At 39.3% G+C, this 23,717-nt stretch overlaps 1 protein-coding gene across 1 annotated transcript in view; it reads right to left on the bottom strand.

Moving 5' to 3' along the window:
• Positions 1-23,717, bottom strand: part of STAT1 (signal transducer and activator of transcription 1) — a 176,087-nt gene that overhangs the window by 85,130 nt on the left and 67,240 nt on the right. The window contains exons 6-7 of the mRNA XM_072120887.1: positions 23,023-23,101; positions 13,102-13,205 (exon numbers count right to left, since the gene is read on the bottom strand). Coding sequence (XP_071976988.1) covers positions 13,102-13,205; positions 23,023-23,101 — 183 coding nt within the window. The remainder of the gene's footprint in view (positions 1-13,101; positions 13,206-23,022; positions 23,102-23,717) is intronic.

A 23,717-nucleotide genomic window follows, 5' to 3' on the forward strand; every position in this document is an offset into this window, starting at 1 on the left:
AATTTAGGAACAGTTTTTTGAAGTAGAAGTAGAAGTAGAAAAGCATCAATTCTGTACTGGTTTTTTTTACAGTTTTTTTTTTGGTGTTCACCGTATAACCTAATAATCATGTTATCTTTATTCTATGGGTCAATATGATTAAGGGGAAACCAGACTTGAATATTTTTTCTTATGTTTTACTAAATTTGCCAAATAAAATCCTAATTTGGGGCAAAATGTATCATTTTCTGCATCGCCGTCTTCCAAGTGGCATAACATTTTTACCTTTTTGACTTCGGAGCTGGTTGATGGCTTGCTTTTTGTGGGACATGTTGTACTTTGCAACAATATCATTCTGGAGTATATATGCTTTTTTGATCACTTTTTATTGCATTTTTTTGTGGGAATAAATAGGTAAAAATCATAATTTTTGGCTGTTTTTTAAAAGTTTTTTTTACAGCATTCATCCTTCGGGTTCAATATTATTTATTTTATTCTACAGGTTATTACAGACGCAGTGATACTATATGTGTCGGGATTGTGTAATGATATTGAGCTTTTTCTCATTATATGTCATTTCATGTGTTAATGGGGATTTGGGGCATTTTTATTAATTTATTAGTGTATTTTTTATTGAATAACATAGACGCCATCTTACTGGCACTGCCTGCATGCTGCCTTGGGGTCCCGACCCCAGGGCTGCCATAGTAATGATTGACTCCCGCCCCCTTCCCCCCCGCATCTGGCAAATCATACAAACCCCACATACCGTATATACTCTAGTCTAAGCTGAGTTCTTCAGCACAATTTTTGTGCTGAAAAAGCCCCGCTCGGCTTATACTCGAGTATATATAAAAAAGGAAAGTTAGTACTCACCCTCCAGCGCTGTACTCCGGTCTCCTCTTTGGATTCCTGACCGAGCCGGTAGATGATAAACTATGTGATCTGCCTGCAGTGAAACTATGACGCAGTAATGACACCACCTTCTGACGTCATAGTTCTGTGCTGGTAGACGGCACAGACGTGCATCTGTCGGCCATGCCAGGAACTCAAAGACTTGCTGCGGGCAGAAGAGGACAACGGGGGACAGCGCCAGAGGGTAAGTACTAACTTTATTTTCGATGGGGCACTTTGCGGTGGACATTTCCCTAAGGGGGGCACTCTGCTGTGAACATTACCCTAAGGTGGCACTCTGCTGTGGACATTACCCTAAGGGGGGCACTCTGCTGTGGACATTACCCTAAGGGGGCACTCTGCTGTGGACATTACCCTAAGGGGGCACTCTGCTGTGGTCATTACTCGAAGGAGGCACTCTGTTGTGGACATTACTCTAAGGGGACCACTCTGCTGTGGACATTATATTAATTGGAGGTGCTGCTGTTCACATTTTATTGATGAATGGAGACTAATGGACATTTTATTGATAAGGGAAAACTACTGAACAATTTATTGATGAAAGGAGACCACTGGACATTTTATTAGAGAATAGCGGCTGAATTTCTCACCCTTGGCTTATACTTGAGTCCATACGTTTTCCCTGTTTTTTTTTTGTGGTAAAATTAGGGACCTGGGCTTATATTTGGGTCGCCTTACACTCAAGTAAATAAGGTATGTAGTATGGCCACTTCTGTAATTACCCGTACAAAAAAAATAAAGTATTAATAAACCCTCACAATGAACACTGTAAAAAAAAAACACCAAAATACATTATGATCTTTACCTATTTTGTACCACTTAAAACGCAATAAAAAGTGATCAAAAACCCATATCAATATAAAACTGGTACTGTTGTAAAGCACAACACGTCCTGCAAAAATCAAGTTCTATTCCAGCTATATTGACCAAAAATTAAAATAGTTATGTCACCTTGAAAACGGTGATGCAAAAATTATAGATTCTTTTCCCCACAGGGTTCATCGTACAAAATTAGTAAAACGTAAGCAAAAATGTAGAAATTTGGTATCTCAGTAATCATACTGACACACTGAATAAATCAAATCTAAAATGCTTCTGAGGGAATATGGTGAACACCAAAAAAAAAGTCTAAAATCAATTACAGAATTGTTTTTTTTTTACACCCCCCACCCCACACAAAAAAGTTAATACATTTTCCTGGCTGATGCATGGCCCTTACGCTCCTCACTGTACACACATATAACAATTAACTTCCATATGTGCAGTGTTTCCGTACTCAGGAGAAATTGCATGAAAAATTTTAAATGAGTTTTCTCTTTTTAGCTTTTGTGAATGTGTAAATTTTAGGACTAAATGAATGTGTTATCGACAAAATCAGAGCATTCTAAATTCCGCCTCCATTTTGATTTTTATTTACTATGAAGGGGTTAACAATCTTCTTAAAAGCTTCTGAATGTTTGAGGGTTGGAGATTTGGTCTATGTAAAGAGGATATCTTATATTATATATTTCAAATTTCAGTAAAATGATTCCCCCAAAAAACAATGTTTGAAGCTACGTGACATGAAAATAAATAATCCAGACATTTCAAAACCTATGAAAACATAAAGCAGACATATGGGAAAGGTTATTCAGCAACCAATTTAGGTGGTAATAATGTCTGAAATGAGATGATATCAATATATATTGCAGCAAAGAATTACTGTAGTATGGCAGTCGATGGTAGGATCAATCAGACAAGTTGAAGTACCCTAGGGGGTCTTAAAAATAGTAAAAAAAGTTAAGAAAAAAATTATAATAAAAAACCCTAAAACTTAAAATCAACCTCCTTTAACTAGAACTTATATAAATATAAGCCCCCTGCTGTACACTGTCCTACCGGATGGATTTTGCTACTGATTGAAATAAAATGGACTGCTTTTATCGGTGAGTGCTGCACCTCATATCTTTTTAGCTAAAGTTGATATAAATACCGTATAAATAAACAGTAAAAATCATAAACACATTGGGGAAGATTTACTTACCCGGCCCATTCGCGATCCAGCGGCGCGTTCTCTGCGCTGGATTCGGGTCCGGCCGGGATTCATTAAGGCAGTTCCTCCGCCGTCCACCAGGTGGCGCTGCTGCGCTAAAAAGCATCGGAACGCACTGGAGTTCACCGAGCCGGGCTGAGTGAAGATAAGTGCAAGCTCCGCGACAGATTTTTTTTTTAAATGCGGCGGTTTTTCCGAATCCGTCAGGTTTTCATTCGGCCATGCCCCCCCATTTCCGTCGCGTGCATACCAGCGCCGATGCGCCACAATCCGATCACGTGCGCCAAAATCCCGGGGCAATTCAGGGGAAATCGGCGCAAATCGGAAATATTCGGGTAACACGACGGGAAAACGCGAATCGGGCCCTTAGTAAATGACCCCCAGTAGGTTTCACTGCATGCGAAAATGCATGATCTATTAAAATATAATAACGGTTATTCACTGCGATTAACCCCGGAACGGAAAATAGCGCCCGAAGTTTAAAATGGTACTTTTGGCCATTTTGAAAAATATTCACTATTCCTTTTTTAAAAAAAAAAAAATTCAATAAAAAGTGATGAAAAAATGGTAGAATTGAAAACGTCATCAAAAGTCGCAAATGACACCACCCTCAGCTTTGTACATCAAAGTCTAAAAAAGTTATTAGCGCCACAAGATGGCAAAATCCCCCCCCCAAATTTTTTGTACAGGAGGTTTTAATTTTTTTAAATGTATGAAAACATTATAAAACCTATACAAATTTGGTATCCCCGTGACAGCACCGACACAAAGAATAAAGCAGACATGTCATTTGGGGCACACAGTCAAAGACATAATATCCAAGCCCTGTTTCTAAATGCTTGCCCTTTTACAAATCCTACCTGGGAGGGATGGACCAGATAGCGATTACACTCAGTCAATATGTTGGCCATTACATTAGCTAAGATTTTTTGGTCAACATTAAATAACTTTGAAACAAAGGGATGTTCAGCACCTATCTTCATAAAAGTAGATCTTTATTTTTACATATTAGACAGCCTGGCTGTCTGCTCAGTCATGAACTTTTAATATGTAAAAATAAAGATCCACTTTTATAAAGACTGGTGTTGGACGTCCCTTCGTTTCAAGTATCTATTACAAAGCTCCGTAGCCAGTGGACTCAGTCCTTTGCACCACTGATGATTGTGGCACCTGGTCTCACCTACCAGGGAAAATAGGAGCTGGTGAAGGATGTTTTATCTGATAAATTAAATATTATTATTTGCCTAAACTTGAAATACTCACCTTCGCTCTTCGGCGTGCATAAAAAGCAGCCCAGAACTTAGGATATCTTATCCCCGCGCTCTGTGCTATTTATAAATTTCTTTTCTAGGAGATCCTGGCGTGTCAAGACTAGCGGAGAACAGTGCCATTTACCTACAATGCTTGACGATGAGAGACAAATACTAAATTCACCAGATTTCCTCAGTTAGGTAAACTTGCTTCCTCAAAGGCTTCAGGCCCTGACGGGATCAACTGTGAAATTTACAAGGTCATTAAAGGAAATCAACCATCAGAAGAAACAAATAAAACTCCAGAAATACTCACCTCCGCTTCTCTTAATTTTTATCCTGGCGCTGTTCTCTCAATGTTGAACATAAAGAGAAACGGAGGTGAGTAGTTCTAGGGTTTTTTTTTGTAATGGTTGATTTCTTATAATGACCTTGTAAACTCACCTGTTATCCCATCAGGGCCTGAAGCCTGAAGGTGGTGGCACACGTGGGGTTTTGAACCTGGTTTTGGGCCATTTTTAAGCAGTCTGTTAAAAAACACATCAATTTTTTTTGGAAATGCATCCTTTTTTTCCATTTTTGTCCATTTTTCCCAATTATCATAATTATCATTTTTGGGAGGAAACGGACAAAAAACGGAAAACACATGCATTTTTTTTAGGAAGCAAGTATACCTAACTGAGGAAATCTGGTGAGTTTAGAATTCATCTCTCATCGTCAAGCAGAGTGGGTAAGTCAAGCGAATAAAGCCATTTAGGGAGGTCAGAGGGCTGGTCAAAGGGTACAGAATAAAGAAGTTCACAATATGTCTGGAGGATCTATAATAGTTTGGTGTACAGGGGTTTCACTGTCCCTTAAAGGGGTTTGCCAGTGAAAAAAAAATTATAAATTTAAATTCCTTAGAGATGTTTAGGCAATATAGATAATGTTTAACCCATTGCTTTACAATTTTACTTATTGCTGTTTTAGCTTCTATAACTCAGTGTTGGTCAGTGTAAAATTCCAGAGTGTGGGTGGGGATTCTCTAAGCAGGCACTTCATGATCTCTGTAGTGTTATGAGATGCTATGCACTGGCGATGTGCTTTGATTATCAAGGTCCAGGTTTATATACACTTTCATTTAGCTTCTGAACATTCACTAGTTTCTGACACATAGAAAAAGAGACATGAGAGGTAATTGATGAGATCCATGACATATAACACACAATTACATTCTCAGCTCTGCTATCTCAGTGTATACCTTTTCTGTGCCTCCCTCCACCTCCACTGGATAAAGGCATTATTTCTCTGTAGCTTGTAGATTTACTCTCCTCATGCTGCTGGGGGAGGGTCAGGAGGCAGAGAGGAGCTCACTGCAGTGATAGGCGGGAGAAAAATGTGTCCTGTCCAACTTCTGAATTAGGGTTTGGATCCTGGGGCAACCAAAATTGTATACACCAGGACTAATAGAGATATGTTTTAATTATATATGTGAAATGCTGTGTGTTTTTGTTAATAACAGTGAATTAGAGAATGTGCTATTTTGTTATCCTGAGTTTATGTAAAAATCTTGTTTTTATTGGAATACATGTTTAAAGGGGTATTCAATATACAATTCATATGTGAATTGTAGTAGAGCTTTGAGTGTCTATCATGGTCTATCAACATCTGTGTAATCATCTGATGCATCTCTGATCTGTCTCATCTCCCTCTCTATGTGTCAGTGTGCTAGTATGTCAGAAGCCAGATGAAAGTGCATATACACCTTGTACCCTGATAATCTAACCACATTGTCACCCCACAAAACTAGATGGATCATAATGTGTCTGCTTAGAGAGGCTCCGCCCATACCATGGGATTTTGCATTGAGCAGATAAGGGCAGATGAGGGATAAGGGCTAAAACAGCAATAAAACTGAGTAAAATTGGAAAGTAAAGGGTTAAAATGATCTTTATTGGGTTAACCTGATTGAAATGTGAGAATTTTCTTTCATGAAGAACCCCTTTAAAGAGGACCTTTTACCGCCTCACACATGTGTAGATTAGATATACCATTCCATAGGGGTTGCTATATATATTCAGGGGCACTTTGAATTTTCTATATAGCCCCCTTGGGGCGTGTGATATGCTAGTCTTCTCTCATACTGCCCAATTAGTGGCAGACAGGGGCCCACATTTATTAAAGCCCCCACAAAATTATGCACAGAAAGGGGTGTTCTGGTGCACAATCAGACTGTGTGCCACATTTATCATGCGGTGTTCAAAAAACAGTTGGTGCACTCTGTGGGTACAGTGCAGGGAATGCCAGATTCATGACGAACGTATACCACAATTCATAAATCTGGTGCGCACTTCACAGGCAAACTGTACCAAGTGTTTTTGATAAATGTGGGCCCGTGTGTGATCTCTCTATGCTCATTTAGATGTTGTGTTCATACACTGTGTTAACATTCTGCTAACATTTGGTTAACGTTGCATTTACACCTTGTTTACAAAAAAGCTATGTTACAATTCAAGATTTGAACGGGATGTAAACCCAATGGAAATATGTTGGAAACGTGAGCACTGTGTAAATGCAAACACATTGAAAACACACATGCAATGTAAACGCCATGTAAATGTAAACGCAAATGCGATGTAAATGCCAACACAATGTAAACGGCAAATTAATGTAAATGCAAAATGCAAAAGCCATGTAAGAACAAATGGCACACATACCTAAACGCAAGTACAGTGCAAGCCACAAATAAGCGCAAATGCAACATAAATACCACATAAACGCAAATGCAATGTAACCGCAATGCAAATGCCACATGAATGCAAATATGATTCAAATGGCACACTAATGAAACATATACACAATGAAATTCAATGTAAAAAGTGAACGTGTTGCAAATGCAACATAAAGCGTGCACATTATCTAATTGCAGAATAAATGCAAACACCAAGAATAATTGTAAGCATAAATACTTACACAGCATTTGGTTTAACCGGTTCCGTTCCGATGTATGGAGAGGGCTCGCGGGCCGAGTCCTCTCCATAGCCGGTAAGTCTCTGCTGCATATTGCAGCAAAGGCTTACCGGTAACACCCGCGATCGGTGCCGGCACCGATCGCGGGTGTTTTCTTGCTGATCGCCGCCGGCAAAGCTGGGCATGGGCGCCGCCATCTTTCCGAGGATCGCCGCTTCCCGTGACGTGGGGAGCGGCGACCCGTCGCCATGGTAGCTTCGGGTCTCACGAAGACCCGAAGCTACTTCGGGTTAACCCATTCATTACAATTCAATTACCCATTCAGCACATTGTAATGTATAGGGAGTAAAATCTCCATATACTGCCATACTGTAGTATGGCAGTATATGGTAGGATCGATCAGACAACCTAGGGTTAAAGTACCCTAGGGAGTCTGAAAAATAGTAAAAATAAAAAAAAAGTAAAAAAAAAATTATAATAAAAAAACCTAAAAATTCAAATCACCCCCCTTTCCCTAGAACTGATATAAATATAAATAAACAGTAAAAATCATAAACACATCAGGTATCGCCGCGTCCGAAAATGCCCGATCTATAAAAATATAATAACCTTTTTTTCACTGCGTTTAACCCCGTAACGGAAAATCGCGTCCAAAGTCAAAACTGCCACTTTTTTGCCATTTAAAAAAAATTAAAAATTCTATAAAAAGTGATCAAAAGGTCGTACAGTCCTAAAGATAATATCATTGAAATCATCATTAAAAGTCGCAAAAGATGACACCACCCTCAACTCCATACATCGAAGTATGGAAAAGTTATAAGCAGAAGAAGACGGCAAAATAAAAATTTTGTTCATGAGGTTTTAATTTTTGTAAATGTATGAAAACATTATAAAACCTATACAAATTTAAAAGAATAAATTAGATGCGTCATTTGTGGCGTGAAGTGAAAGCCGTAATTTCCAAGCCCACAAGAATACGACACAAATGCGTTTTTTCACCATTTTCACTGCATTTGGAATTTTTTTTCCCACTTCCCAGTACATGGCATGAAATATTCAATACGATCACTATGAAGTGCAATTTGTTACGCAAAAAACGAGCCGTCACATAGCTTTTTACGTGTAAAAATAAAAAAGTTATAGATTTTTGAAGGTGGGGAGTGAAAAATGGAAATGAAAAAACGGGAAAACCGGTTAACCTGCCAAACGGCACATAAATGCAAATGCCACATAACCATAAATATGACGCCACGTAACCATAAATATGACCATAAAAAGACAATAGCTACATAAACGAAAATGCAACGCAAATGCCACGGAAACTCAAATGTCACAGAAACGCGAATGTGATGCAAACATCATGTAAAACACAATAGCTACATAGACGCAAGGAAATGTGAAGGTAACACAAATGCAGTGTAAACCTAATGCAGTGGCGTAACTACCGCCGTAGCAGCCGTAGCGGTTGCTACGGGGCCCATGAGCCGCAGGGGCCCGCGGCAGCTCAATCACAATGGCTGCACTGCAGTTCCCAACCGAGTCCGGCCTCCGCCCGGGCCCTGCTATTCAGCGCAACGCGCTCTGTTCCTGCCCCGTTCCTGCCCCTCTGTTCCTGATCGGACTCTCTGTTCCCGCCCCCTCTAATTTTCTTACCCAGCGCTGCGTCGGCTGTCCGGTCCGCCCACTGTCCGTAGCTCCTCCAGGCTCGGCTCCTCCAGCTCCTCCAGGATGCACTGCGCGCCCCTTGTCATGTGATTGAAGCCACCTGACGTCACTCACGTGACCAGAGGCGCGCGGTTTAGCATGGAGGAGCTTGAGGAGCCGAGTCGCTATTTTGGTCGTGAAGACACAGGTAAGAAGACTCGATCACCGGAGGGTGAGTATATAAGTTTATTATTTGTAAAGGGAGGCTGCTGGGGAATTTTATTTGTAAAGAGAGGCTGCTCTGGCATTTTACTTGGTAGGCAAGGCTGCTGGGGCATTTTATTTAAAAAAAGAGGCTGCTGGGGCATTTTATTTAAAAAAGAGGCTGCTGGGGCATTTTATTTGAAAATGGAGGCTGCTGGGGCATTTTATTTGAAAATGGAGGCTGCTGGGGCATTTTATTTGAAAATGGAGGCTGCTGGGGCATTTTACTGGTTAGGCAAGGCTGCTGGGGCATTTTACTGGTTAGGCAAGGCTGCTGGGGCATTTTACTTGTTAGGCAAGGCTGCTGGGGCATTTTACTTGTTAGGCAAGGCTGCTGGGACATTTTATTTAAAAAAAAGAGGCTGCTGGGGCATTTTATTTAAAAAAAGAGGCTGCTGGGGCATTTTATTTGAAAAATGGAGGCTGCTGGGGCATTTTATTTGAAAAATGGAGGCTGCTGGGGCATTTTATTTAAAAATGGAGGCTGCTGGGGCATTTTATTTGAAAATGGAGGCTGCTGGGGCATTTTACTTGTTAGGCAAGGCTGCTGGGGCATTTTATTTAAAAAAAGAGGCTGCTGGGGCATTTTATTTAAAAAAGAGGCTGCTGGGGCATTTTATTTGAAAATGGAGGCTGCTGGGGCATTTTATTTGAAAAATGGAGGCTGCTGGGGCATTTTATTTGAAAAATGGAGGCTGCTGGGGCATTTTATTTGTGAAGTAGGTCCTTTTAGGTGTTTGTTGCATAACTTCTAACCCCTTATTGTAATTACTTTTAAAACTGTATAATTACAATTAAAAAACCCTATATATGTTGTATATGTTCAAAATGGGCAGGGGTTAGGAGAAAGTGCTGTGGTCGGCGTGGGGACGAGGGGGGGGGGCAGGCAAAAGTTTGCTATGGGGCCCACTCATTCCTAGTTACGCCACTGACCTAATGTAAGCGCCATACCAATGCCATGTAAATGCAAATGCCATTTAAATGCAAACACCATGCAAAAGATATGAAAACGTAACGAAAAAACCAAGTAGACACAAACGCCACGCAGAAGTGAACATAAATGTGACTCAAATGCTATGTAAATGCAAATGCAATATAAACGCAACACAAACACCACATAAAGCGCAAATCTGATACAAATGTAACATAAACAAAATGCCACGTAAACACAAATGCGCTGCAAATGGCATATAAATATGCAGAAATGCAAACATTGTGTAAACATAAACACGCATCGAGGTGGGATAGTAGGCAACTGACGGGTCAGCCTAACAAGAGCAAATTACAGATATTGAGTCCTTTATTCACTGCTTCATCTGTACTTCTTGCAAATATCAAAACAATCACTTACCCATTCCAGGTGAGACGCCTCTACGGGTCCCACATGTAAATAGCCAGTAGCTCCATTAGACCACAACACATTTTTCTAGACATGCTTCTGTCCATATCCTGTGCCTGCCTGCTTCCAGAATAATCTATTCACACATTACAGCCTTGTAACTATTGTTTGTCTCTACTTCTACTTTTCAACCATACTTCAATGAGATTTCTTCTGTCCGTGCAGTCGTCCATTAGGATCTTTGATTTATTATACCATTGTTATAGTTTTCCTATCTAGCAACACATCTATATTCTAAGTTTCTTTGTGATGTTCAATTTATTATATTATGACAGCTATTGCGATATGATCCCTTCGATATTTATTTGTTTCTATATGTCATGTACCATACAATGATTTACTTGTTTTCTGTTTAACCCCTTAAGGACGCAGCCATTTTGTAGCTTAAGGCTCAGCCCGATTTTTTGGATTCTGACCTGCGTCGCTTTATATGGTTATAACTTTTGAACACTGTTACTTATCAAAACGATTCTGAGATAGTTTTTTCCCCACATGTTGTACTTCATTTTAGTGGTAAATTTTGGCTGATAAGTTTTGCGTTTATTTACAAAAAAAAATTCAAAATCATTGCGTTTTCAGGCAGATAGATTTACCACCTAAATAAGTTGCTGAATAACATTTCCCATTTGTCTACTTTACATTTTCATAATTGCTGATATGTCTGGATAATTTATTTTGATGTCACGCGGCCTACAAATCGAATAGCGCTTTTCCGGATTTTCAGAATTGACTATTTTGGGGATAAATACAGTTTTGAATGAAATTTTACATATTTAGCATCAAAACCCCCTATATAACCAACCCATTTTCAAATCTGCACCCCTCAAGCTATCAGAAACCGCTTTTACGAAGATTGTTAACCCCTTGAGATCTTCATAGTAATCGAATCAAAATGGAGGTGAAATTTAGAATGGTCAAATTGTTCCCTTATACGTTCATTTAGCACTAAAATTTACACATTTCCAAAATATAAAAAGAGAAAACCCACCATACAATTTGTTCTGCAATTTCTCCTGAGTACAAAGACCCCCCACACGTGGCCATTACCTGTTTTATGGGCGCACAGCGAGACGCAGAAGGGAGAGCCCTGCAGCTGCCAGGATTTTAGTTTCCTCATTGGCCCCTTTTGAAGGCTATAAAATTTTCGCTTTTTCGTTATTTGGGCCATGTGATGCCATTTTTTTTGCGCGATGAGATGCTTTTTCCATTGTTACCATTTTGGGGTTGGTATCACCTATTGTTGAAAATTTAGGAACTTTTTTTGAGGGCAGGAGTAGAAAAGCATCAATTCTGTACTGGATTTTTTACTCTTTTTTTTTTTGGTGTTCACCGTATAGACTAATAATCATGTTATCTTTATTCTATGGGTCGATACGATTACGGGGATACCAGACATGAATATATTTTCTTACGTTTTACTAAATTTGTCAAAGAAAACCCTAATGTGGGGAAAAATCTATCATTTATGTATTGCCGCCTTCCAAGTGGCATAACATTGTTACTTTTTTGGCTACGGAGCTGGTTGATGGCTTATTTTTTGCGGGACATGTTGTACTTTGCACCAGTATCATGTCGGAGTACACATGGTTTTTTGATCACATTTTATAGCATTTTTTGTGGGATTGAATAGCTAAAAATCATAATTTTTGGAAGGTTTATAGCAGGTTTTTTTTACGGCGTTTATCGTGGGGTTTCAATAATGATTTACTTTTATTCTACGGGTTGTTACGGACGCGGTGATACTATATATGTGGGGTTTTTGTTATGATTTAGACTTTTTTTTTAGTTATATGTCTCTTTATATGTTTTGGGGGTTTTGGGCATTTTTAGTGATTTATTACTTTATTTTTTTATTGAATAACATTTTTTTTTTTACTTTTTCACTTTTATACCATGGGACATGAACAAGAAATCCTCTGATTGCTTGTTCATGATAATATTCTGCAATACTCATGTATTGCAGAGTATTATCAGTGTCAGCCTATACACTTGCATAGGCTGGCACTGTGCCAGTAAGATGACGTCACAGACGCCATCTTACTGGCAATTCTTGCAGGTAACTCTGGGGTCCAGATCGGACCCCAGAGTTGCTATAGCAACGATCGGCGCCCCCCGAAAACGGTTCGGGTGGGCCGATCGTGGGGGAAAGACCCCCCAGAGGCATGTTAGATGCCGCAGTCGCGCTGACCGCGGCATTTAACGGGTTAAGCACCCGCGATCGGAGTCAACTCCGATCGCGGGTGTTACACTGGGGTGCCGGCTATCAGTCACAGCCGGCACCCCATGTTTCCCGATGCCGGTTCGGCTCAGATCTTGAGCTGAACCGGCATGGGCTCAGCGTCCGATATATCGGACGCTGAGCGCTAAGTCATTGAGCTCAGCGTCCGATATATCGGACGCTGAGCGTTAACAGGTTAACAGTGTTATACAAAGGCCCGTTTTGGGGCCGAAACGTCACCAAGTAAATTTCCAATACTTGCTTTAATAAAAATACACTCAGCATCAGCAAAGAGTGGTTGGATTATATATTATTGCTGTGCTGCTGTAGACAGGCATGTAAGAAAAAGTACCCTTAATGACTGCTATATAATATCAATATGGTGGTAATTAAGGAGTTAAAATCAGGGTTTTTTTTTACATTAAATATGTAAAAATATCTATGCGCATACCTTTCTTTTGATAGCTATAGCAATATACATGTTTCTTAGAACCAATTTTTCTTGCTTCAGTTCGTGTTGTGCAAGATGTTCGCTTTGTGCGTTATGTTCATTTTCTGTAAAAGAAACACAAGGGAAATTGTGCTTTAATGTGATTATCATTTAAAATAAGGCTAAAAATTAGCTTTTAATAAAATTGAATGCAAGGAACACTGTAAACGCAAACAAAAAATATTATACAGCTCACCGTTCGTTTGCTTCCACACGTGCTGGAGATTCACACTTGCGTTTGTGTAGAACTTCAATAGTAGAGGAAAAAGAAAATGAAACTCCGCAACAGTGTAAGATAAAAATGCTGTCTTCTTCTGAAGAACCTTTATTTCAAGTCAGATCCAGTAAAACTTTAGAAAGCATTTTCCCAAAAGTGTGCACAAAGAGGAAGCAAAGCCTGTGTGTTTCTGAGCTCAGTGCACCCTTAGTCATGGCTAATCTCTCATTGAATGCACTGGGGTAAATAGCGTTCCCGTGCAAAGAGCGGAACGAACCCCAGCACACAACATAATAGACAAAACACACAACATACTAATAAACAAATTAAAAGATATAAAGAGAAAATAATAAAATAAAGAAATAATCCTGACATATTCATAACAGACACATAGATATATTTTCATAACACATGTGTTTATAGAGAGAATATCTAGTCCTGTCAGTCTCTATACCTAGTTACTACATGTGTTCCAGTCCGGAATTTAGTACTTTAGCTATAGCACAGCAGATGTAAAATGTAACAGTTTAGCTCGGGACAGACACAGCATACACAACAACATAACAACACGGTGTCCCGAGATACAATCACCTTCCGCACAATGATGACAAATAGAAATGGCAGCTTCGACACACATCTCCCACATAAACCCAACAAAAAAAATGAAAAGGCTCCCCCTCAGAACTGGTCCGAAGACCTATTTTCTACTCGTAAAGGAGAATACAAGCCAAAAAAAACACACACCCGGGGATGATGGTAACTTCAAAAAGGTTAAAAATGAAACATAATCTCATGTCTATGATTAAGACCTTTTGGAAACCTTGTACCGAGACGAAAGATCCAATAGGCTTCACAATCCCATAAAACTTTGGATCTGTCCCCTCCCCTTACTAATAGTTGTATTTATTCGCTCACCATGGCATGCAGAGAAGCTAATCTGCCATGGTGTACTTCAATGAAAGGCATGACACTCCAGATAGATTTTTCTTTTTGTCCCCATGTTTCATTGTGTTAAATTTAAACCAATTGTTTATGTCCATTATGTGTCCTAGGAATCTCTGCTTAAATTTGCGAATAGCACATCCAACATATGGTTTGTGACATAATGTACAACTGACTAAATAAATTATGAAATCGCTATTACAGTTTAAATAGCTGTTAACAGCGAATTTTTGGTTGTCTCCAGAACTAAAGAAATACTTAGCTGGTGATACAAAGTTACAGGTCTTGCAAGGGTATATCCCACATTTATAAAAACCTTTCTTAGTTAACCATGTATGATTACTTTTTTCTTTTGATCGAAACATGCTTGACGATACATGATTGCCTATGGTTTTCGTTTTGCGTGCCAACACCAGACAACCTATATCCAAAATTTTGGACAAGTTTATGTCCTCAAAAAGAATTGGTATACGTTTCTATATTATCCGCTTAGTTTGATAGAATTTGATTCAATTCAATAGAATTTAATTTGATAGAATGAACTTCACTTCATTGTGAATTTAAGATTTAAAGTGTTATTGTTAATCTATTCCAAAAACGCTGGCACGGCAGATACACCTCCCCTCCATATATAATCAAGAGATCATCGATGTATCTGCCATTCTAGCATATAGAGGAAATTAAAGGATTGGTGGAAACATAAATAAACTGTTCTTCCCAAAACGGCATGACCAGGTTTGCCAATGAGGGCGAAAACTTTGCCCCCATTGACACCCGCTTGGTCTGGAGGTAAAATACCTGTTCAATTACAAAAAAATTATGGGTCATAAGGTACCATGTAATCTCCTTAATAAAGAGTTTACAGTCTGTACTATAGTCACTGTACTTATCCAAGTGAAATATAAGGACATCCATGGCAACTAAGTGGGGGATGGAAGTATACAATAAAACAACATCACAGCTGTCTTTATTGAGTCAGCTGTCAATTCAATGTTCCTCATGCATCGAAAAACATCAGTCGAATCTTGTAGGTAACCCGGGATGCGTTTAACCAGGGGCTGTAAATGAATGTCTAACCACTGGCAAAGACGCTTATTCAAAGATCCTGTCCTCAAAACTATCGGTCTCATATGGGGCAAAACCGTACTCTTGTGGATCTTGGGCAGTGCATGGAGTATAGGAGTAACGGGATTCCTGTTCTTTATAAACTCACCCTGTTTTTCAGTTAATACCCCTAGTGCAATGCCATCATCCACAAGAGAAAACAATTCTTTTGTGAAAGCTGCAGTTGGATTTGAGGGGAGAAGTCTATAGGTTGTTGTATCATGTAACAATGATTCAATTTGTTTTACTCATAACTAAAATTTTGGATAAAGGTTGTCGGGTGGTGGCAAGAAAGAGGAGAGGGGACAGACCCAAGGTTTTACAGGATTGTGAAGCCTATTGGATCTTTCGCCTCGATACAAGATTTCCAAAAGGTCTTAATCATAGACATGAGATTATGTTTCATTATTAACCTTTTTGAAGTTACCATCATCCCCGGGTGTGTGTGTTTTCGGCTTGTATTCTCCTTTACGAGTAGAAAACATGCTTACCCAGATAGTCTTCGGATCAGTACTGAGGGGGTGCCATTTCGTTTTGTTGTTGGGTTTATGTGGGAGATGTGTGGCGAAGCTGCAGTTTCTATTTTTCAGTATTGTCCGGAAGGTGATTGTATCTCGTGACAACGTGTCGTTATGTTGTGTCTCCCGAGCTAAACTCTTACATTTTACATCTGATTTGCTATAGCCAAAGTACTAAGTTCCGGACTGGAACACATGTAGTAACTAGGTATAGAAACATATGTGTTATGAAAAAATATATATATGGGGCAGATTTATCAAGCTGCCTGAAAGTCAGAATATTTATAGTTGTCCATGGCAACCAATCACAGCTCAGCTTTCAATTTGCCAGTGCTCAAGAATATTTTAAAGGGGAGCTGTGATTGGTTGCCATGGGCAACTAGAAATATTCTGACTTTCAGACAGCTTGATAAATTTGCCCATATTTGATATAATGGGATCATTTCTTTATTTTATTATTTTCTCTTTATCTTTTAATAACTTGTTAATTAGTATGTTGTGTATTTTAATTAGTATGTTGTGTATGTTGTGCGCTGCGCTTTTTGGCTACTCCTGGGTCAGGTGATCTGGGTCTTGCACGGGAAAGCTAATTACCCCAGTGCATTCAATGAGAGATTAACCATGACTAAGGGTGCACTGAGCACCAGAAACACGTAGGCTTTGGTTCCTCGTTGTGCACACTTTTGGGAAAATGATTGCTATGTTTTACTGGATATGACTTGAAATAAAGGTTCTTCAGAAGAAGACAGAATTTTTATATTACACTGTTGTTTTCTTTTTCCTCTATGATTGAACACTGTAAACAACTGCTGAAACCGAGATACTTGTATCACAAAAACTCCAGCAAGTTTATATTCTTTAATTCTATTTTATGATTGTATAGTCAAAAGACCATAACAATAATTTTTCACCAACGAACAATGGGGCTTATTTACTAAGGGTCCGCAGATGCAATTTCATTGGTTTTTCCAACATTTTCGGAATTTGCACTGCTGGGACAGGCTGGCTTTTTTTTTGTTAAAGAAATCGGTAGGCGGCCCGTCAGAAAATCTGACTGATTCGGACTGAGCGCGGGATTTAAGATTAAAATTGTGTCGCAAGGTAATGCACTTACATACACCAGGAGGAAGAAGGTGAACTCCGGTAGACCTGAGCAGGGAAGCGTCACATGCAGGATATGGGGCGCAAGATCTTAGTGAATCGCAGCACAGTGCAATTCCAGTCGGACAATACAATTTCGGGAAACTCCGCAGACGGGTAAGTAAATGTGCCCCAATGTGTTAATGTGTTACTTTAACCCCTTAGTTAAAGCTCATTTGCGCCTTGATGACTAAGGCCTATTTTTCAACACCAGCATGTGTGATTTTATCTGGTTATAACTTTTTTTTTTTGTTTAATTTATTTTTATTTTCATTCAGTATACAAAAGATAAAAACATACATATTTAGAGTTCACATATAATACAACAGTACAATTCTTTTACCAAGCGTAGTAACATGGTTATTTTTTCACCCAACCCCTCCCTCCCCCCATCCCATACCCACCCTTGCCCAGCCCCTAGAGAGCAGAAAGAAAACGCGGAAAAAAAAAGGGGAAGGGGGCCATAAGACTATCCTTTGTATCTCTTATAGTTCTTGAAATTTACTCCCTCCTACCAACCAGATTTTTTTCCATGTATAAAGACACCCCCTTCTCAAATAGCTGATTCTTTCCCATGCTTTAACTTTTCTAATCATTTCAATCCATTCCATGTAAGTGGGGGGTTGCAAACTACTCCATTTTCTGGCTATTCCCAGTCTTGCCAACAGGAGGATCTTACTGATCACCCGTTTTTTACTTGTTTCCTGCCGGTTTAATGCATAAACACCTAAAATAGCAACTTGGGGTGAACAGGGGAGAGATGTCAGCAGTTCTTTTTCCACAAAATGGAAAACTTGTCCCCAAATGTTCCCTAACTCAGGGCAGGACCAGGCTACATGTATGAAATCCGCTTCCTCTGCCAAACAACGTTGACAAGTAGAGTTTTCCCTCAAATTCATATCATGTAATGCTTTAGGGGTATAATATAACTGGTGTACAAATTTAAACTGAGTCATTCTATGATTCCAGGAAATAGATGAAGATATAATTCCTTTATAACATTTTTTCCAAAATTCCTTAGGCATATTACCGATTACCTTTTCCCATTTTTTACTCGAGGGTATTATTTCCCTTTTAGTCCATTCATGCAGTATCATTTTATATAATTGTGATGTGATTTTCTTAGTGACTAAAGAGTTTCTCAGAAACTCAATACACTTATTTTTCTCTATTTTAAACCTGCTCCTATCACCCGATCTTATATAAATGTAATATAATTGAAAATATTTAAAGAAAAAAACATTATCCCTTTTACCAAATTGTAATTGCATTTCTTCTAAACTTAACATATGTGTTTCTGAACATATTTGTGCCAATGAATTCAATCCCCTCTGTCTCCAGACATCCGTCTCCGTGATTGTTCTGAATTTTTCAAAATTAAAAATTGTCCCATATTGGTGAAAACGAGAGAATCCCCTTCAAATTTAATAACTCTTTCAGTGCCATCCAGACTTTATTCAACAACCATGCAATGTACATACCTCTATATTGTCCCCGTGTAAGTTCCCCGCTCTCTAATAATGTAAAAATTGATTCCCTAGTTCCTACGCTTAAGCTAACTAACCTATGATACGCATCGTAGTTGCGTCTACTAACTAAAAATTTTAATTGGGCTGCAATATAATAACCGAGGATCCATGGGATTCCCATTCCCCCTTGTTCTACTGTCCTACAGGTATTGGTAAATTTCATCCTAGCCCTTTTTTTCCCAAATCAGCTCGCTCAAAATAGAGTCTATGGGGCATATTTATCAGGACCTCTGCTCACCGCCAGTGGCGCAGAGGCCCTGAAATAATCGCAAATGCTAGCTTATTGCTAGCTTTTGCGATTATTTTCCCCAATCCACCACCTTCACGCCAGTGGGGCGTGAAGGGGCGTGAAGGGGGGACGCGGCCGGCCGAGCGGGGGGCGCGGCCGGACAGGAGTGGGCCGGCGCGGGGCGTTACTGTCCCCGCGCTTGCGCACTCGCTGCTGCCGGCGACTTTTCATAGGTGAAAAGTCGCCGGCTGTGTTTTTTCTATGTAGGATAAACGCTGCGCAACTGGCAGCCCGATACATCAAGAGGCAGAAGCGCACGGGCGCCAGCGTATGATAAATATCCCCCTATTACTTTGAACAGTTTTTTAGGGATCCATACTGGACAAACCGTTATCTGGTTATAACTTTGGAACGCTTTAACTTACCCAATTGTTTTTGAGTTTGTTTTGACGTGATATTTTGTACTTGGAAGTTAGTGGGAAATTTTGGTTGATATATTTTGAATTTATTTATAAAAAAGGTGAATTTGGTAAACATTTTGAATAAATTAACTATTTTCAAACTTCAAAATGTTCTGTCTTTCAAACTGATAGTCTTACTACCCAAATAGTTACTAACGAACATTTACCCATTCAATATCTCAGCTCTGTGTTGGCTTCATTTAATTTCTATAGGGGTCATGGAAGTTCTGTTAATAGAAACCCACCACATATCGCCCCTTTCTATTAACTTTACCCATCAAACTATTGAACAGCAACAGCAGGTAGGAAGCTTGTTATTAATTGTTATCATTAATACATTCATTTAGCTGCAAAATTTACCCACATGAACTAAATAAAAGTAGAAAATGCATCTAGGAATATATTGATCAGGTTCTTCCCCATATGTGGATGTAACCCGCTGTCAGGGCACATGGCAAGGTGCAGAAGGGAAGGAGCTATTGAGCTATTGTAGGGCAGGATAGTTTTCAGGTGCCATGACGTGTTTGTAGGGACCTGAGGCCGCGTTCACACGTGGCATTTTGGTTGCATTTTGAAACAAAAACCAAAGGCTCCACCTGCAATCACATGTTGAGGTAAGATTGCTTTTCCTTTGCGTTCAGTTAACGTATTGGATACACAATGGGGCACATTTACTAACCTGGCCGCTGGAGTTCATGAAGTACGGGTTGTCCAACAATCATGCACTCTGGCGTGACTCACCAAGATCGTGCGGCTGCATATCCTGCATATGTCCCTTCCCCTCTCAGGTCTGTCAGAGTTCACCTTTTTCTTCCTGATGTATGTAAGTGCATTGTCTTGCGACAATTTGAAACTTAAATCCTGCACTCAGTCCGAATCAACACGTAGAAGAAAGTAACGGCACTCACCCACTTGTTAGAAAAGTGTAATGTCCTTTATTCAGGTGAAGAAGCATTCAGTCCGAATCAGTTGGATCGTCTGACGGCATGCCCCCGATTTCTGTCGTATGAAAGCCAGTGCAACTGCGCCACAATTCAGTCGCGTGCGACACAATCCCAGTGCAAACCCCTGTTAAAAACCTGTCAAAGCTGCACAAATCTCGAAAACCGTGAACAGTTCAACGAAAGTGTGATCCGCAACCCTTAGTAAATAAGCCCCAATGTTACTGAAATATGTGATCATGAGTGCAGCCTTTGGATTGAGTTTCCAAACGCAACCAAAATGTCACGTGTAAATGTGGCCTCGGTTACCACAAACCTTTATCCCAAAGAAATTGTAATCTTTTTACTGCTCCCCACTTTCAAAAATCAATAACTTTTTTATTTTTCTGTGTACAGAGCTGTGTGGGGGCTTGTTTTTTTGCGTAACAAATTGTACTTCCTAATGATGGTAACGTCCTGGAGAGGTTATATTGTTGCAGTAATACATGCATTGTCAAGAACAGCATCACAACAGATGACAAGAGAAGATTTGCCTGATTACATACCGTCATCATGCCGTTTACAGAACGATCAAGTTAATACAATGTTAATTTGTTAGTTAACATCATATTTGTTAACACTGCTTTTGTTAGCTAACTCTTAACATACAGTATACACATAGTTTATAAACTCATGCGTTAACACAAATTTACACTTGCATCAAAGCTATTTTAACTCACTTATTAACATTTGTAATCACAATGTTAACAGCTATGTATTCAGGGAAATCGAGACTTCTGGGGGCAGGGCATCGAGCATGGCCGCGTTCTACATGGCTCTGTTCCGACTGCTGATACAGCACCCTATTTGGCACCCCAAGCCATCTTCAGAGCACCAAAACTCTCCCACACCATCGGAGAGGTAATCCCTGCTGTGCTGGAACAGCAACACTCCCTCTCGATGGTCGGCCATCTATACCGCTCTCTTAAATCTATTAACCCTTTAAGTGTTTCACATTGGTTAAAACAAAATGGAAGTGCAGTGTCTAAAGGGTTAAACACACGGGATCAGAATTTTTCCAATCCCGTTTTTAGTGCCATAGAAAGGTGGCGCATCAGAAGAAGTACCCTTAATGACCGCCATAAAAAGCCTATAGGGCGGTCATTAAGGGGTCAATTCCCCCAAACGAAATATATTTTCCTAAACTGCTTTCAGAAAGCATTGCCCCTATCCCTACATTGTCCATCTATATGCCTGTAAACTTAAACAATAAGATCCTAAAGCTGTATGCAAATGACCTGAGATGCATCCAATGAGTCATTTTAATATTCAGCAGTCTAGCTCTTTAATGTGTGGGAGGCACAGTAACACCCCCTATCTCTTCACTGATAGCCTGTTTCTCTCACAGGCAGCCTATCTCTCACAGGCAGCAAATAAAGCTGGAGATGGGGTGACATCATTTGCTCTCTCCATGTGCCCAGGCACATTTTGATAAAGAAAATATGATTTTAGAATGATTAATGTATGAATGAACTCACTGCAGTTAAAAGTGCTATGGGTGTTTAGATCCAGTTAGTAATTCTGAAAGCAGTAAAAAAAGCAATGGGAAAATCACACACCCTTCCTCTCACTAAGGTTAAAAGCATTGAGTGTTCAGACCCATTTTTTCGAATGTTGAATTTGAACAATTTCCACATTTTTTCGAATGTGGAAATTGAACATTTTTTTAATTTCATGTCCCAGGAATGCAGGGTTTAGATTAGTAATGTATTTGATTGTTGAAATTGAGGTTAGAATCTTGTTGAGCAGATTTTTTTATTTTCATGTATGGGTGGTATTCTATGAAGGGGATGCCTTTCTCTCTATGTATATAATGTCCAGCTCACTTTTGGAGTTATATAACAACACTTTTCTGGAATACATAATAAAGTAATCTTCCCACCAATCAAGTTAGGCCCTATCCACAGGATAGGTGATTGGTGGGAGACTCTGTGATAAAGACCTTCAAAGATCACAAGAACAGGGGGTCTAATGTAACTCTGCCTATTGCTCCCAGAGATGAATGGAGCAGACGGCTGCGCATGTCTGTTCTGCTCCATTCATCTCTTTTGAGCTGGCGGAGGTTACCGGGGAGAAAATCCATTTGAATCTCAATATTCTTTCAGGACAATGTTCTGAACCACATATTAAAGCACAATATTCTCTGACAGGAGCAACTTTGCAAACAAGATGTCATTGATGCTGATTTATGATTTTTCTGTGGCTGAATATTATACAGAGACAGGACCTTCAAGACTTTCCTGGGTGATGGTAAATGTTAATACTCCCATCCAGTCTGGAATATTCCTGCACTGATGTAGTTCTTCACAGTGCCCTTAAAAGGGCAATTATTGAGATTGTCACGTTTTCCTAATATAAACTTCTTCTATAAAACTAAGTGCTCTTTCCAAGGCAATTGCTTCTGTTTTACAAGTCCCTGCTTAGCTGACTGACCATATGATGAATAGCAAACTGTCCCTAGTTGTCTACTGTGTAATTGCATCTGCACATGTGACCCTGCTCTTATAATGCAAAGCCACATGTGCAGCCCAGCCAATCAAAGCTATGTCTACAAAAGGACACGTCTGTGGTTGCTAATGACCCAGAAGGTGCTTGAAAGTAGATGAAAACTCTCCACACTAAATAACCAGCAAAATTCATGAATCTGCATGTATTACTATTTATAAATATTCTATATTTCACAAGAAAATCACAGCAAACCCTGATCATGTACACAGTGCATGTTTTATTATTAATACAAGCTAAAAAGAACTATGTATTACCTCTGCTTTGTACTGTTTTACATTTAAAATCATATTCATCTTGTAAGTCTTCTAAGTTCTTCACATCTTGTTCTACCTCCTAAGGGGAAACATTGCATTTAAAAAAAAAGATTAAACTTATTTAACAAATAAGATCTTGACTCTAACACAGTAAATGATTTCATTTCTAACTATACCAAACAGTAAAGATATTTTGGAAAAAAAGCATTGCAATAAGTCTCAAATATTATTTTCAATAAAAATGCTAATATACAAAATAGGAATGAATAAGTAAGGCTTTACATACTACACCCAAGCCAAACAGAATCTTTACTTTCTATTTGAAGCTACAGCAAGTACAGATTCAGCCTGGAAATTAGCGTTAATCACTACTGCTTGTCAATGGGTTGTACCTGGATGTGCTTTTAGAAGATTGATCATTATGATTACAATGTATTAAATTGCAGTACCAAACAATACTGTGACATTACCTTTACAATCAAGGTATTACTGGACACTGTTTATTGACAACAAAATGTTATGATCCGCGTATAAAAGCGCAATATTATCTGACAACACTGTTCTAACACATGTATTAAAGACCATGTTCTGAACGATCAATCACACCGGGTTAACTGTTAGTGAACCAAATCAGAGATGGATCGTCTGCAAAGACCAGGCTATTTTATTTTTTTTCATTTGTTTTCTACTTTTCA

This window comes from Engystomops pustulosus, chromosome 8 (assembly GCF_040894005.1).
Source record: "Engystomops pustulosus chromosome 8, aEngPut4.maternal, whole genome shotgun sequence".
Classification (NCBI taxonomy): domain Eukaryota; kingdom Metazoa; phylum Chordata; class Amphibia; order Anura; family Leptodactylidae; genus Engystomops; species Engystomops pustulosus.